Source organism: Macrosteles quadrilineatus, unplaced genomic scaffold, assembly GCF_028750875.1.
Source record: "Macrosteles quadrilineatus isolate MER2022 unplaced genomic scaffold, UCM_ALF_1.0 Scaffold_4__1_contigs__length_99947679, whole genome shotgun sequence".
In the NCBI taxonomy this organism is placed as follows: domain Eukaryota; kingdom Metazoa; phylum Arthropoda; class Insecta; order Hemiptera; family Cicadellidae; genus Macrosteles; species Macrosteles quadrilineatus.
Window position 1 is genome coordinate 68,680,239 of NW_026542597.1, and position 15,878 is coordinate 68,696,116.

At 33.4% G+C, this 15,878-nt stretch overlaps 1 protein-coding gene and 1 long non-coding RNA gene across 3 annotated transcripts in view; one reads left to right on the forward strand and one right to left on the reverse strand.

Moving 5' to 3' along the window:
• The window catches only part of LOC128991592 (ero1-like protein), a 37,621-nt gene extending 22,851 nt beyond the window's left edge, over positions 1-14,770 (reverse strand). The window contains exons 1-5 of one of the 2 annotated variants that reach the window (XM_054414611.1): positions 14,605-14,770; positions 8,441-8,560; positions 7,140-7,223; positions 6,122-6,187; positions 5,297-5,373 (exon numbers count right to left, since the gene is read on the reverse strand). In XM_054414611.1, the coding sequence (XP_054270586.1) occupies positions 5,297-5,373; positions 6,122-6,187; positions 7,140-7,223; positions 8,441-8,560; positions 14,605-14,733 (476 nt within the window). In that variant the 5' untranslated portion in view covers positions 14,734-14,770. Of the gene's footprint in view, positions 1-5,296; positions 5,374-6,121; positions 6,188-7,139; positions 7,224-8,440; positions 8,561-12,412; positions 12,620-14,604 lie in introns of those variants that run through there. The other variant, XM_054414612.1, reaches the window with a different exon arrangement.
• Positions 351-3,662, forward strand: LOC128991594 (uncharacterized). The gene is made up of 3 exons (XR_008490670.1): positions 351-468; positions 2,638-2,922; positions 3,578-3,662. It is a non-coding gene; the product is annotated as an uncharacterized LOC128991594 (long non-coding RNA).
• Positions 14,771-15,878: the final 1,108 nt, after the last annotated feature.

Genomic DNA, 15,878 nt, shown 5'->3' on the forward strand with positions numbered 1-15,878 from the left:
TGTGTTTACATGCAGTAAAAGGGCAAAAGGTTCCACCTATTGTAAATTTCCATATTTCACATTCTCATCAAACACTGTCATTTATTTAATAAGCTACATTTATAATCACTGGAAGTTATTTATACAGTTTGAATTATTTTACAAAATTATTTTTCTCTTTCACTTTCAAAAATGTAATTAAAATACTCTTCATATAATATCAACCAATCATAAAAGTAACAGTGAATAGTGACATCAAGAAACCAGTGAACTAATTGTTGAAACAGATGTATGAAATTGAACATCAAGAATCAAGATTTTTCAATTGAGAATAAGTAATGAAGAAGCAAGACAGGAAGATGATTAAAAAATTTTAATTGGTGATTAACTTAACAGTATTTAAAATATCAAGATTTTCTCAATTATTTAATACATATAATTTTTACCTCAAGAAATATATTTGTGGAGAAGACTACTATAAACTTTTGGGTGAGATCAAATTGAACTTGTACTTAGCTAAATAGGCCTACTCACATTCCAAAATTTCTATTAACTTTTGCCGTTTTGAACTTTTACCTAAATTATAATTTTACTAAATTCAAAATTTGAACTTTCTTCTTTTCAAAAGTGTAAATTGAACTGTAGGGCCTACATAACTTGTGAAGAACATTAGGCTTATGCCTATCCAACATCACATAAGCCTACTTTAAGCCGGCACATTCCTAGAACCCTGAGATTGAGTTTCATCTAAATTTATAACCCTACTTATTTGTACAATTTGACTAATAAAAGGTTTATATGTATTCATCATTGTAAACCCTGGACATTTATTTATTACTTATTTACAGGAAAGATTAAAGAACTTTGCATTGGCGCCTGCAACGTGTGGCAAAAAAGTAGCTTATGTGATATTATCCAATACAAAATAACTTCCAAACCTATCTCGATGTAATAGGCCTATTTCAGCCTAAATTTTAAACATAAGAATAACTAACCTTGTGTGCATATCCATAACTATATATCATTCACAACACCTCATCCATATATTGAACTATTATTATTAATCAATATTAAGGCCTATAAAATATTATGGAAGATAAAGCATATAATTTAAGAACTAGGCCTACTACAACCAACAATGATACTAGTAACCAAGATGCCGTACGCAACGCAGTACATTCTAGTCAAGCAACTCTAACCAACGATACACATTCAAATACACTAGTAACTACAGACACTACAAATAATGTTGAAACAAGTAACAATTATCATCATATTTTATTTGGAGAAATCCCAGAATCAGTTCTCTTTCATGGACTGGAAATCGATAGAAATTCATTAGAAACAGACGTTATTGAGGTTAATGACAGTGTAGGTTCTAGGTTCTATCTTAATCCTAAGATCAAGATGGCGGATCTGGATCTTCAGACAGAAAAAGACAGTGTGCTGTCACGTGACCAACTGTGTACTACTCTAAGGGCCGCTTTCCCCAAATCAAGTTTAACTCTGATCGTGGTTTAAACTCTAGTTTAACCTCAGATCCACTTTCCCCAAAATAATTTCTCCGTTTAAACTAGGTTTAAGTTAACCCTCCGGGTGAGGCTGGTTTAACTGGCGATTCATGGGTTAAACCAGAAGAGAAGAAGAATAGCTTGATTTTGATTGGCTCTTGGCTGACTAGTTACGTTCGGCAGACGGCAATGACAAAAAATATCCTTGTTTGACGTTTGTCTTGTCAAACATAACCTAAAATAAACTGAACTGGAAATAAATTAAGAAATAGCAAACCTTCATGACTATTTCAAATTTAAAAACATAAGGCTACAGATATAATGGTTTTAAGGCTTTTAAATGCGTAAAGTAGGCCTAAATTATTATATTTTCGGTAGGTAGTATTGTAGTTGTGTACAATCGATAGGTTACCTTGTCCACAGAAACGCAACATTGGTTGGAAAGTTTAATCGCTCATAATAAGCCTTTTGGTTTGATTTTATTTTAACCTGATTCTTACGTTACACAAAAGTAAATATTAGTTAACATTCGGGCCTAACCACTAGCCTATTATCATGTTTGAATTAACAGCTACTGTAGTAGGCCTAGGCCTGAAATTTAAATTTAGTTTAGAAACATTGATCGAACGTATCTAATGCTGAGTAGCCTATGCCTGTCATTACAAAGGTTAGGCTGTTAGGCTCTATAGTTTTTAATCCACAAACATTAATTTTGCGTCTTTCCCAACATTTTATTTTCACATGATTGTAATTAATGCAGTTACTTTATGCGTGCAGTAGGCCTACTGTTTGATTAAGTTTGAGATTAATTAAACACAAGTAACGAAATTCTTATATAATAGTTAACCGATTAAAGTTAACCGAGATTAAGTTAAACTTGATTTCTCCAAATAAAATATGATGATAATTGTTACTTGTTTCAACATTATTTGTAGTGTCTATAGTTACTAGTGTATTTGAATGTGTATCGTTGGTTAGAGTTGCTTGACTAGAATGTACTGCGTTGCGTACGGCATCTTGGTTATGGCTGCAATGCCAAGCCGAGGATGCAGTTTTCTATGACAGCAGAATTTCTCTAGGATTTTAAAATACTACCAATTATTGATCTCTACAATTAGGATACAAATTTATTTTTGGTATGTTGCAGATCAAAATAACCATTGCAGAAAAGGCATTCATCTTAGCACTAATAGTTGGAGTAATCAGGGGCAGAGCTCCAAAATTAACAAGACTTTTTGTTCGTACACTATTTCATACAATTGGTGTTCAAGACAAAATTACTATCGAAAAAAAAAGAACATCTGTTCTAAAAAAATTCAAGAGTTTTGAAAAATCTAAACAGCGTATACTAAATAAAATAATAAAGAAAAGTAATTTGGATAGCAACGACATACAAGACATCTGCAAAAAATTGAGGATAAATGAAAAGAAGGTAATTCACTTAATAATTAATATACTTAATACCATGTTAATACCTTAATACTTTTCATTGAAATGGCAACCATACAAAGTAGGTATTTTAAGCCAAGTATGAATGGAGATGAGTGTAGGATGAGTGACGCGATGTTGTAGTCTTGTTAGTGACTAAGGTCGACATATTCCTAAGACACAACTGTTAATTAATAGCCCATACAGCTAATGAAAACCATGGGACCAACAGTTTATAGTGGAATCCGAACACCATTTTCGTCTTGGTATCCCCCCCCCCCCCCTCCTAGGACCCTAGGACTGTCCTGACCTGGATTATGTTAAAAATAAATATGAGCAGCCAATACTATATTGTACACAGAAATGCCCGGTGCCCTGGCAATTTTGGCCATTTTGCAGAGGTTTTTTAAAAGTTCGCAGTGCCTAAAGTACTGTTGATAACCTAGTCATAATCATACTTTTTTTTTGTTCAGAAAAGAAAGCAGATTTAGAATAAAATAAAATTTCAGGAATCCCTCCTGTTTCTTTTTTGCAAATTGTGAAAAAATGCAAAAAAAGAAATCCAATTTTTTTGAATAATTTTCAAAAGCAGAGACCTAGCATTTTTACAATAAAAACAATTAATAAATACTCTAATGTTTGGGAACCATCTGTTTCAGATTCAGGACCTAATAAAAAAAGAAGAAATGACCCCTAAAGAGAAGTATCAATCGAGAATTTATAAGCTACACACTTTGTTTAATAACTATTACAAATGAATGTAAATAAGATTTCAAAATTTTAAATATTGCAAATTAAATTTTTTGTACGAAAGAGCATCTATTTATTAAGTAACTAGCAGTTCTTCCCGAGCGGGAGAAGACAACCAGGAAGGCCTAAAAGAAGATGGTGGGACAGCGTGAGAACATACATCACAAGAGCAGGAGCGGGAAGTTGCAGCCTCACAAACTGCTGTGCCGGGCTTTGCTCAGGGAGATGGGTCGGGTTCACTTAAGCTGGGTTTTCCTAGACGCGGAGTCGGCCAGCGGAGAGCGGAGAACGGAGAGCGGAATTAAAATTAACATGGCATTCCGCTCCGCTGCTAGGAAAACAGTAACATTAAATTACCTAAGACAAGCTGAGTCCGCTCTCCGTTGTCCGCTCTCCGCTGGCCGACTCCGCGTCTAGGAAAACCCAGCTTAACAAATATCTTCCTTTTAACCTTTTACTTCTATAGCAACCGGGTCTATTGGTACTAGCTCGGTTTAGAGGGCGCCACTCCGTTTGGAGATCTCTCATAAGAGTTTACAACGGAGAGAAAAACTCTTCTCGTGGTTGCTATGGTAGTAAGGCAGAGAGTTAAACTTCAAAAAAGTTAGTTAAAGTTAAAGTTAAAGTTAGGTTCTTCTTTGAACCTAACCCGATTTTCATGTCTGATGCCGTAACATCAATACCCTACTGTATTTAGTAAGTCTACCTGATCAATCTCAAACAATTATGCAAATATACATTACCCAATATTATTCAAATAAATATGTACCAACTGACTTAAGACTAAGATAATAAGATACCAGAAGGAAATTATCCAACCAAGCAAGGTTAATACCTCTCAAATTTAGGCAAAATCTGTTTAACTGTACTGAAAAGAATTGGCCTAAGCCACACTTGCAATCTGTTGTTTGATTGTCCACTAACCTAGACAAGTTTGAGGAGATCAATAAAAAGAATGATATTTCTGAAAGAATACAATTAACTTCAATCAATGATTGTGTTTAAGGCACTTTTGAAAGTTCAAACAAGGTACAAGAGTTAATAGCAAACAAATGTTGGTACTCGAAATCAGAATAATGACGTTGACAACAAAGATACAATACAAATCTATACAAAATCTCAATGGTTAAGGCACTTTGGCAAAAATCAGATAATGTAAACAAGTTATTAATCTAAATAAATGGACCCTTTTTGAGACAAGTAATATATCCAAACAACTTAATTATCTATACAAATACGCTGACGGTGGCCACCCGCTGAAATATCAAATACATTAAGGAACAAGAATATTAGGAACATAGAACATAGGCCTAACCTAACTTAAATTACAAATTTTCCCCCTCCCTCCAACCAGATGAATTGGCCCCACAATCCGGAATCCCGGAAAATCCAAAAGTGAATTAGTTCTGGGTCAGTCGCACTGTCCACTGTTTGAAAGGCTGTCCAGCAACCCAAACTGTTCTTCCAAGTGAGGTTACTCTAATGGCAAGTTACTACAAGTTATCACTTATCGGTTTGAAGCGAAGTCCCTCAAACTCAAGGGGGGGGGTTCCACAAGTCCGCTTAGACCAAGGTAGGCCTAAATCTAGCCGTGTCTGGAATACTACGTTACAATCTAAAGCACAAACCTTATTGTTGTGTTGAGGTAACCTAGCTCTGCATTCAAGTCGGAATCACACTCTCCTTGAGCGTACGGCTCCAAATACTAAAACAACACATTATAAACTGAAACAAGCAAATAATTAAGTGTTGAACGTTAGTATGTAAAGGCTATTGTTAGAATCTCATGAAAATGAAAAGTAACAAAAATAAAAATAGTCCAAATAATTTGTTTATTTTGCAAGATTTGTAGCACAAATTGAATGATGAAATATTGCAATTACCGTACTTACATCTTCAATCAAATTTTTTTTTGAGTATATTATGCCTTAAGACCCCAAGCCAATGTCAGCTCCTCGTCGTAATGGTTTTAAGACTAGGAGCGGACAATCGCCTACCCACCAACAATTTAAGTTGACGATTTAAGTAACAACACACAATTTGTTTAAACTATTTTAAAACAGGAAAATTTCCTTATTTAAATCACAGAATTTAAGTTAGTTTATGGAGAGGTTTGTGACTTAAAAATATTGATGGTCAGAAATATTCAATCCAACTTCCAAGCAAAGAATGTCAAATAATTTCACCTCTAAACTTTCTCTTTACTGATATTGATGAAATATTTTTTCCAGTTTCAATTTATTCATAGCCTTTTCTTTTATACACAATATCCATTATAAATATGTAATCCTTTGGTTGATGGTTGATTGGACTACAGAGGTGAGATCAAATATCTTAACAATTATTATAGTATCATAATTTTATAATGTGGTTTTAGCCATCAGTGTTATTTAAAAATAAAAGAAAGCATAATCCTCGTTATTCGGTTTATAAACAAACAGTTATACTCTTACCTTTACACTCATGTCTTCAACTTGATTCTTTCTGGACGAGTAACTTTTTATAAGCGGGGGAGCATCCTGAAAATAAAATAGTTTTAAATTAACAAAGCATACTATTTGTCTTAAGATTATTAACCTGTCACAGAAAACCTGCAGACAAACAATGCAAGTAACTTAAAAGATTTAAAAATGTGAAATGGCTGCTATTTTGTTTAAAAAAAAAAACAGGGGTTGCCCCCCAAAATATTCCATTTTGGGCAATGGTCAATGCTGCTAGTGGACTTAAAAAGTTCATTTATAACTACCCTACTAAGTACAGTATAGCTCATTGTTCATTCAAACGTTTATAAGGAGTCTTCAAGATTGCTCAATCAGCTAACCCTATTACAGTAGAGAGTCAAAAATCCGAACCAATTGGGACCGTAGGTAGTTCAGATTACCGATTTGTTTGGATTTTCTCATTTCCCTGCCAGGCGCTGACTGTTTGGCCCGCAAAATTGTAAAACATCTGTTGTCTCTGTGCTAATTAAATATTTTTAAACCCTCAGGAGTGGTTCGGATTTTTGACGTTTCGGATTTTTGACGTTCGGATTTTCGACTCTCTACTGTAATTGTTTTTTATGAACCCTGTATTGAACCACTGACTATTGGATACAAAAGACATCTCATCTATATGGACCAGCTGTCACCATATTTTTATTTAAAAAACATGCTTGAGTGAGAACGCTAAGTTCACACTAGTGTTTAAAATTCTATTTTATACCCTTTTTTGTGGCTGACCAAAGTTATGGGTCATAACAGAGTTACCTATAGCTCACTATAAGTCATTCCATTAGTTTGACTTGGCAAAAATGTTTGTGTGTTCGACAGCAATAAGTATTTTAGATCAGTACGATCTGTCTGGCTCACAACAACTACGAGGATTTTTATTGTAACACTTAAACAACTTTAGCATGGGAATGAATTGTATAGTTGTATCAATATTCAAAGATTATGAATATATATTTATAAAACCAGACAAACTACTTACATCCAGACAATGCTCCACACTGCAGTATCTCATTGCACATCTACTGTTGTCCGACCAAAATGGACAATCTTTCTTCAAATTAACCTTAAATCACAATCAACATTTCAAAACCTGGTTAGTTCTTGTACTGTAGGCAAGCATTTAAAATTAAATATCTATGTTTGAACTGTTTAGAAAGTTAGTCTTCTACACATTAACTTAGACGGCCTTTGGCACGTGCAAAAGGTACAAAGCCCCCGCACCTTTAAAAGTGCTCTTGGTGCAAAATACAAAAAATTGCAAAAAGACTGTGATTTACGTTAACTCCTTCAATTATAACAAAAAAGAAAAAGAGGGGATACAATGAGATTTGTTTTAGTTAATATTGTTTAAATACTACTATTTTGGTACCGGTAGTACACAAGGGTCCAGCTCAGAAGTTAGCACTGGGCTTCACACCACCCAAAATTAGCTCTGAACACACATGCATAATGATATTATTACCTAGGCCTATGTAATAAGTTCACAAGTAAGTAGAATCTTGGATAAATCAAAATATAAAGTAAAACCCTGATGATTTGGCATTGGTCCAAGAACTTTTTACACTGAATGAGTCTTTCACGTTAGTCCAGCAGATGAGTTTGACCCGAGATAGAGATGAGTTGTATTTGAAAGCTTGATAAAATTGTAGCCTTTTTACTTTCTGTTTCAATAGTACTTCCTCTATCCTCACAATAACGTGTCTACCCATACAATGCTCAGGAAGAGCCCCAACAGCTGTTGTTTACAACAGCTGTTGTACTACACAGGCTCTTCCTACAGCGTGAGCGCTATAGTATATAAGGTGAGGCGTGAGAGGAGAGCGGTAGGGAACGACCAATAGAATTTGAACTAGACACAAGCGACTGGTGCTAGACACGACTTAAGTGTACCATTGAATGTTTCCTCTATATTTTACTTCTCTGTGTTTGTAATTAACGAATTGGTGTAATCAGGATAGTACTGCAGATAGTCGTAGTACTCAGTAGTGTGGACGTTAATCCACACCAGTGAGCATCCACTGTTCATGCCTATAAATATCCACAATTCATGACCTCCAAGTAGCTGGATTACAGGACGATGCCACGGTCCTAGTCTTTATAAGATTATGAACTGCCTACCTCAATTTTATTCCTGAGCAAGATACAGTTTGTTAAAAATGTATAGCTTTTTACATATGATTTCCAATACCACGATCAAACAAAATGGTTTTAAATTAAGATTGGGCTTTTTACTGGTATGTCTACGAATTGAGTTTCCTTAATTTGGAGTAAAAAACATACCTTATAAAATCTGAAGTATTCTTTGGTAATGAGGCTGGCCAATCTTGGGTAGACTTTGACATTGTTGAAATGGTCCACAGTTCCAACGGAGCAGCTGCAATCCCCGACTTGACCTTTGAGCTGCAAACATGTTACAGTTAAAAATTAAGAATGTTAATGAATTACATTAATGTTACAAGAAAATGAAAGTGAACCTTAGGCCTATGACAAGAGGATTTTGTAACTTCAACAGAACGCTACTTGCACAAGCGTTCATTTGGTCGCATATAGTCAATTCAGCTGGAGACCCGGTTTTTGTCCAAAAATGTGGAATAGGCCTATCCTAAACAACCTACGCCCTATTTTGGTTAAGAGGTATTCAGTTCAGTACCTATTTTAAATTCACTCTGCAATGTGTAAGAATAATAACAGGTTTAAGGGCATAATGTTTTTATTTATTTATTTCAACGGCAAGTAGCCAATTTACATATCATACAACATGCAATGCAAGGATGGTTTACACATACAAAATAAAACTAGGATTATAATGCATGGGCCCAAGATAGCATTTACGAGAAAACTTGGAATAGATAAAGATTGCAGATTACGACTCTCACTTCACAATAAATACATGCATGAACAGGAAAAATAAATATAAGTTACTTCAAAGACTAGGATATGGTACCGTATTACAATCAATCAATCAATCAATCTTTATTTGCCATAAGGATACATTTACATATCATTGACAAAGTCTATTTGCAGTTTTCAAACCAAGTCTTAAAATAAACAACAAAATACTCTTACAGGCCAAATATTACAATTAACATTCAACTCCATTCACATTCATAACTGAAATTAAAACCAAACTAAAGGACAATTTCTCCCAGTTTAAAATAATCATCCAGACTATAAAAAGGGTTCTGAAGTAGATGATTATAAAACATAGCCTTAAATTTGTTAATTGAATGAAAATTTATATTATTTTTTACTAAATTATACACTTTAATTGATAAAATTATGTGGCAATTACTAGTTTTACTAAGACGATGGGATTCTAACAGTGCAGTATTTTTAAAACGAGTGTTGTGACTGTGATTATTAAATTGAAGATATTCAGGGTTTTTTAATATATAAACAATCAGATCATAAATAAACAAATTTACTGCAGTTTGAATTTGCAGATCTATAAAAAGAGGTTTGCAATGATCAGGGTGCGTCCCTGTCATAGCTCTTAAAGCCCTTTTTTGGAGAATCAAAATTTCTTTTATTCTACCACTACCACCCCAAAGCACCAATCCGTATCTCATGATTGACTGGAAGTACGCAAAATAGGCCGTCCTTACATATTTCTTAGGAACCTGATTTACCAGACGATCTTAAAGATGCACCACACGAGACAATCTTGAAGATAAATAATCTATGTGAGCATTCCATGTAAGTTGATTATCAATTTGAAGGCCCAACAATTTTACAGCTGTGCTATTATTTAGATCACTCATCGTGGGGATTTGTTTTAGTGTAAAAATCATGTTTTGGGTTTTTTCTTCATTAAGCAAAAATCCATTCGCATTAAACCAATTTGATGCTTTTAGCTTTGTTTCATGGACAAGATTTTTTAGTTCAGTTATGTTGGGGTTTACATGAAAAAATGTTGTATCGTCAGCATAAAGAATAGTTTGACTCTTTACTGCCAATGGAAGGTCATTAAAATAAATTAAAAATAAAAGTGGACAAAGGACTGAGCCTTGGGGAACGCCCCATTTTACATTCTTTTCTTGTGACGTATTGCCAATAATACTTACTATTTGTTTACGATTGTTTAGGTAAGATGAAAAGAATTGTAGAGACGGCCCTCGAAACCCATAATTTTGTAATTTGTTTATAAGAATTTTAAAATCAACACAATCAAACGCTTTGCTCAGGTCACAAAAGACATTGATACTGTACATATGAATCATTTCACAATAAATTACAATAAATATTGTAGTAACTTATCGAACCCTTTTGGCCCTCAAGGTCAGTTAAGGCCTAATCACTAATAAGTTTACTAGCCTACAGAGGCCCTAATGCTAAATTCAATCAATCCTGTGAATACACAGTTCAAAACTTTTAGTGGTACAATGGCATTGTCTACCTCATATGAGACATCCCAAAATGATAAACGAGTCAACAGTGAATGAATCACCTTGATGATAATGTACCACTCAATAATGACACATCATTGAAAGACTTCATAAATTAGGGAACTTATTATTCCAAGATTAAATAAGAAAGTCAGTATTTAAGTGTATTCAGATTAGTTAATAAGGCCTCTTTACAGTACCGTAGCCTATGTGTAAACTGCAAAATACCGGTACGGTAATAGTAAAAATCAAATTAAATATTATTTGGTACGGTAAACTTTATAACTTATTGTGTAGCAAAAAATGTAAAAAATGCATATTTGTGTTGTAAGCCTACTTATGCTGCAAGGCTTAACTTACTTATGGCTTGAATGTTAGACTTTGGAAGTAGGCCTAGTGTATTTTAGGTATGATTTTTCAATAATAAGGCCAAAAAATTGCCTCAAGTTAGATAAAATAAAACTGTCAATTTGTTAATTGGGCATATGGCAATAAATCAAAAGCTTTACCGTAACTTAGCACAACAGTTTCAAATTTACTTCTTGATTTTAGAACATGCTTGGCTTGGCAGGTTAAATGTCAATTCACACATATTCCGGCATGTCACAGAACAGTAAAAAAAAACTATTCTTTAATAGTCTAGATTTCTACTGCGCTATCTACACTCATCCGACGCAGTTCCATTGTCAGTCGCTCTGCCAGCGTCCGTCAATCAATTTTATATTTCTTCTCACTGATATTTTTGATTTGTTCGGATGCCTGACAGACGTGTTTGAGGTTAGAAAAGAGTGATTTTTGTAGGTAGGCTACCTGTACCTATTTTAATTACGGTATTAATTAACAATCAACAAGATGGAAGATGAAAATTTGATAGAATATTGTGTTTTATTAAGTTAAAGGTTGAACTTTAGTTTTTATGTCCTAAATTTACTATTTTAAATAACATTTAACTACCAGCTGGGGCCCATTTCATAATAAACTACAAGTTACAAGTTACAACTTGTAACTTGTAATTTCCATTAGATTTGCATTGGGCGATCAGCTGATTTACTAATAATATTAGTTTGTACTTTATTATGAAATGGGCCCCTGATTATAAAATGAAACTGTTCTAAGTATATAATATATAACTGTTCTGTGAGTATATGTAGGACTTAAACTAGACGTACACTTCCATATCTGTTGGCACAAACAATATATCAAACTATAAACTATTAACCAAACGATATATCAAATTATTCAATCGAATAATCGATATTACCCTACTCATTCGGTTGTTTGTGCCAACAGATATGAAAGTGTACCCCTTTATTTACAGTGTTTGATGTTTAAGTCCTACATCAATTAAGTTTGTGCCAACAGATATGGAAGTGTACCTAAATAAAGTGACGGGAGATTGACTGAAACCAAATTACTGACAGTTGATAGAGAAATTGCGGATGCAACTGAGACTTAACTGTAACTGGTCTGTGCCGGAACAGGTATGTGGGAATCAACCTTAAATGTTGAATTCCTCAGGGACAGAAAATATAAAGGCATATCCCTCTATTTCACTTAGAAGTTGCAACAACTTACAAATAAATTGCACTTAACTTACTTTGCATAATGTAGGCCTACATTTGTGTCAATTTTTATTAGTTATAAGTTAGGCTATAAGAGCATTCAAATCATTTATTTGTTAGGGAGGTCGTGGGAGGTAACTTTGGGCCTATTTTATAAAATTCCAGTTACAATTTGGGAGAGTACCTTAATTCCAAAGCATAGCGGTATTGTATGTCACTAGTCGCTAGGTGGTCTAATCATGCAAATAAAGTAGTTTATTACACACCATTATAAACCATGAATTAACAAATAAAGAAAACTTCACCTGGCAGAAACATAGGTCTCCTCTCTTGGCCTCCTTTTCAAAGAACGCTTTCACCAAACAAAAATACACAATAAACAAAACTATTCTAAAATCATTATTTAATAAAGTCCAGTGTGCCATGGAACTTGAAATGTGTTCTATTTATCCACCGAATATAATTAGAATATTAACAAACGAATTACAAATGCGGCGTTAACCTCTAACCGACATAAACATTAACTAAATAAACACACACGAACTTGACAACCCTTTGGATACGACAGCAGCAAACAAACAGAACAAAACATTAAAACAGTAAATACCCCCGCCGCAGCAAACCTGCCGACTAAGCGAATTTCCATTTGTCTGAATTGATTTTCAATTCAATATATTTTAATATCATTAGGTTTAACGAGTACCTAGGTTTGCTGCTACAAGGAAACTAATAAAGTGTGTTTTTTTAATAAAATATTGATAGCTGAGTACAAAATAAATAAATTTGCCAAGTTTGATCAAATTATATCCATAAACAAGCAAACTACAACATTTGACAATGGATGCTCTTTTTTTGCTGTTGCTGTCAAACTAAGTCAAAACCACCAAAGTTTAACAAGCTCAACACTGGTCCAAGGACCTATAAAGTTGCAGTCCTGCATCACTTCAAAACACGAATCTGATTCGTCCTACGAATTAATTAAATCCGTGCTCTTGTCCAGTTATACGACACCACGTGTTATTTTATTTTAAAACTGATATTACTTCATAGCTCATATCGTAATATATCATTACGCAATTGTATAAACACATTTCGTTATTTTACAACGACGGTACTAATGTTGGGTGGGAAACAACAAAAAAAGAAAATGAAAACAGAGAAAATTAAGGTAGGATGGGAAACTAAAAGAGTTATCCAACCTATTTCAACAATGAATCCATACTTTCAAAAGTGTGGGACTGGTGTTATAAGAAACTCCACTGAACAACGTAAAGAACGATCTGATGCGGGGCACTGTGACTGACCACAACACGTTGTTAACCAACTTTCAACGGTGTTGCTGCTTTTAGCCTTTTCAAAGCAGATTATGGCTGTTCAGTTGGTAAACCAGAGTTTGATTGTAAAACATGGAGCACAGCACATGAAATGGTTGATATCACCCCATTTTTCCAGGACATTCTACGGAAAAAAATCGTTTGATTAGGGGGATGTCTTTAATCAAAGAAATAAAATTACCCAACTTAAATTACTTAACACAGGTTATCGCAGTAAGGCAACTGTTTTCTTCAATTCTAAATGTTGGAAAAACAAATAGAGATATTTAGTTTCCAAACGCAAGTTTTCAAACAACTCTGATGTACCTAACTAGAATTACCGGTACGGTACTCAAATTTAAGCATAACATTTTCCTAGGTTATGTTTCATACTATGTGGCTCATTGGTGAACTAGCATGATTGGACTATGGAAACAGGGGTTTGGGGGGTTTTATGGGGTAAAAATTGGGTTTTCCCATTTTTACCCTAAAAACCAAAATTTCACAATTTCCTTTCAATCATTTTGTCTTAAATAATTTATTTTAGTAAAAAAATACAACCGACTTCAAACGCTCTAAAAGAATGAAATAATTTCAATAAAGTAAACTTTTGTATTAGGCAAGCTCACGTATTTTAATTAAAATTATTTAATTTAAATAATATGTGAAAATTAAATATAATTTTGTATATTGGAGGGTTGTTGTATGCCTAATGGTTACGGAGATAATAAAAAAAATTAAATCAAAAATTCCCACGTTATTCTTATGGAGAATAAATGAATAAATCAACTGTTGTAGTTTGCTTGTTTATGTATATATGTTAATGAAATTTTGTCATTATATTTATTTTATCATAAGCTATCAAAATTTCCATAAAAAAAACACACCTCAATACATTCTCTGTAGCAGCAAACCTAAGTACTCATTAAAATTAATGTTATTTGAATAGGAAATAAATCTGACACTTTATTTTAGTATAAATCCAGCCAGGTAAATAGAAAATCGCATAGTTTGCCTCGGGAGGAATTGCATTATCTTGGTACGGTATCAGAATTTAAATTTATAAAAATTGTACTCTTAATTTCTTTCAAGGCCAAGGAGATTTTAAAAGTTGCTGGTGTAAAACCATATTTTAAGTACAATGAGTGTGCATTTAGTTTATGTTGTATTTAACAGTTACTTACCATTTCAGCTAGAGCATTGAGAGTGTCAGAACTAGTTTTACTATTTTTATGCACTGATTTAACTAATAGGTTTGATCCATTTGTCTGAACTCTGACTAAAATTAGATACACAATAAAACCAAGATTCATACTGTCTATACAAACCTTGGAAACTTATTCTGACATTAGGTAACTACACATCCAAGCCCAGCACATCATCAGCTGTTCACATACCCACCAATTCCAACACCTGCTGATTTGCTCAATTACCTTGCTTAACTACTGAGTTGGACCAATTAATTTGTTTGACAGACATGAGACAACTTTAATGGCACACTTACATAAACATATTTTTATCGCTCGGATAACACTCGCTGTTGGATCAATAATACCTCGAGAATATTCTTTTATGTACCAGGGTAAAAAATCTGATGGTTTTTCTGTGGAGGTAATTGATTTATTGGTTATTTAACCTTGTTTTAATTCAATGCCAATTTGACAGCGAAGCTAAAACAACTAAGAAAACTGAGAAAACGTCAAGAATAAGAAATGCCAATTTTTAATCGCAGAGTGAAAAAATATTATTATACTATTTTATGCATCAGATAGAATGTCTTCTTACAGTATTCATAGCTTAGAGATTATAAAAAAAAATTATGAAAAATTGCACAAATCCATCTATAGTTTCTAATATACGTAGATGATATTCTAAAGGAAAAGTAATAAATGCAAATATTTATATAAAATACACTTTATTGTAGTTTATATAAATTCAAACAGTTATTTACAAAGTATCGAAAAAGTTTTACCAAGCATTTGAGAAAGAAAATGCCACATTTAACAGCTGGTGGAATAAACATTTTGACGGTGACGGACTACATAGAAATGTTAAACAGGGCCCGGAGAACAGAATGATAAAACCAGGTTTTTAATCAGCTAATAGTGAAGAAGTATATGAATTAAAATCTGTTTACATTTTGCCTCTAATTTAGATTTTAGGTTGTGACTGTGAATTCAACTTAAATCATTTTAAAATGTACTCTACAGAGCCATACAATGAGGTTTTATGTAAAAAAGTGAAAATAAGCTAAAAAATATATCCTAAAGAACAAAAACTATGAATCTAACTCCCTTGTTTAATCCCAATGAAAAAATAAATCTGCAACTAGTGATGTCATTAACTGAAGTCACTATTCAGGTCATAATTGAAAACACAGACTTTGCTATCTGATCTCCGTGGCCCAGGTATTATAACTAAACCTACTTAAAGGAAAAATACATCTTTACACTTTTTA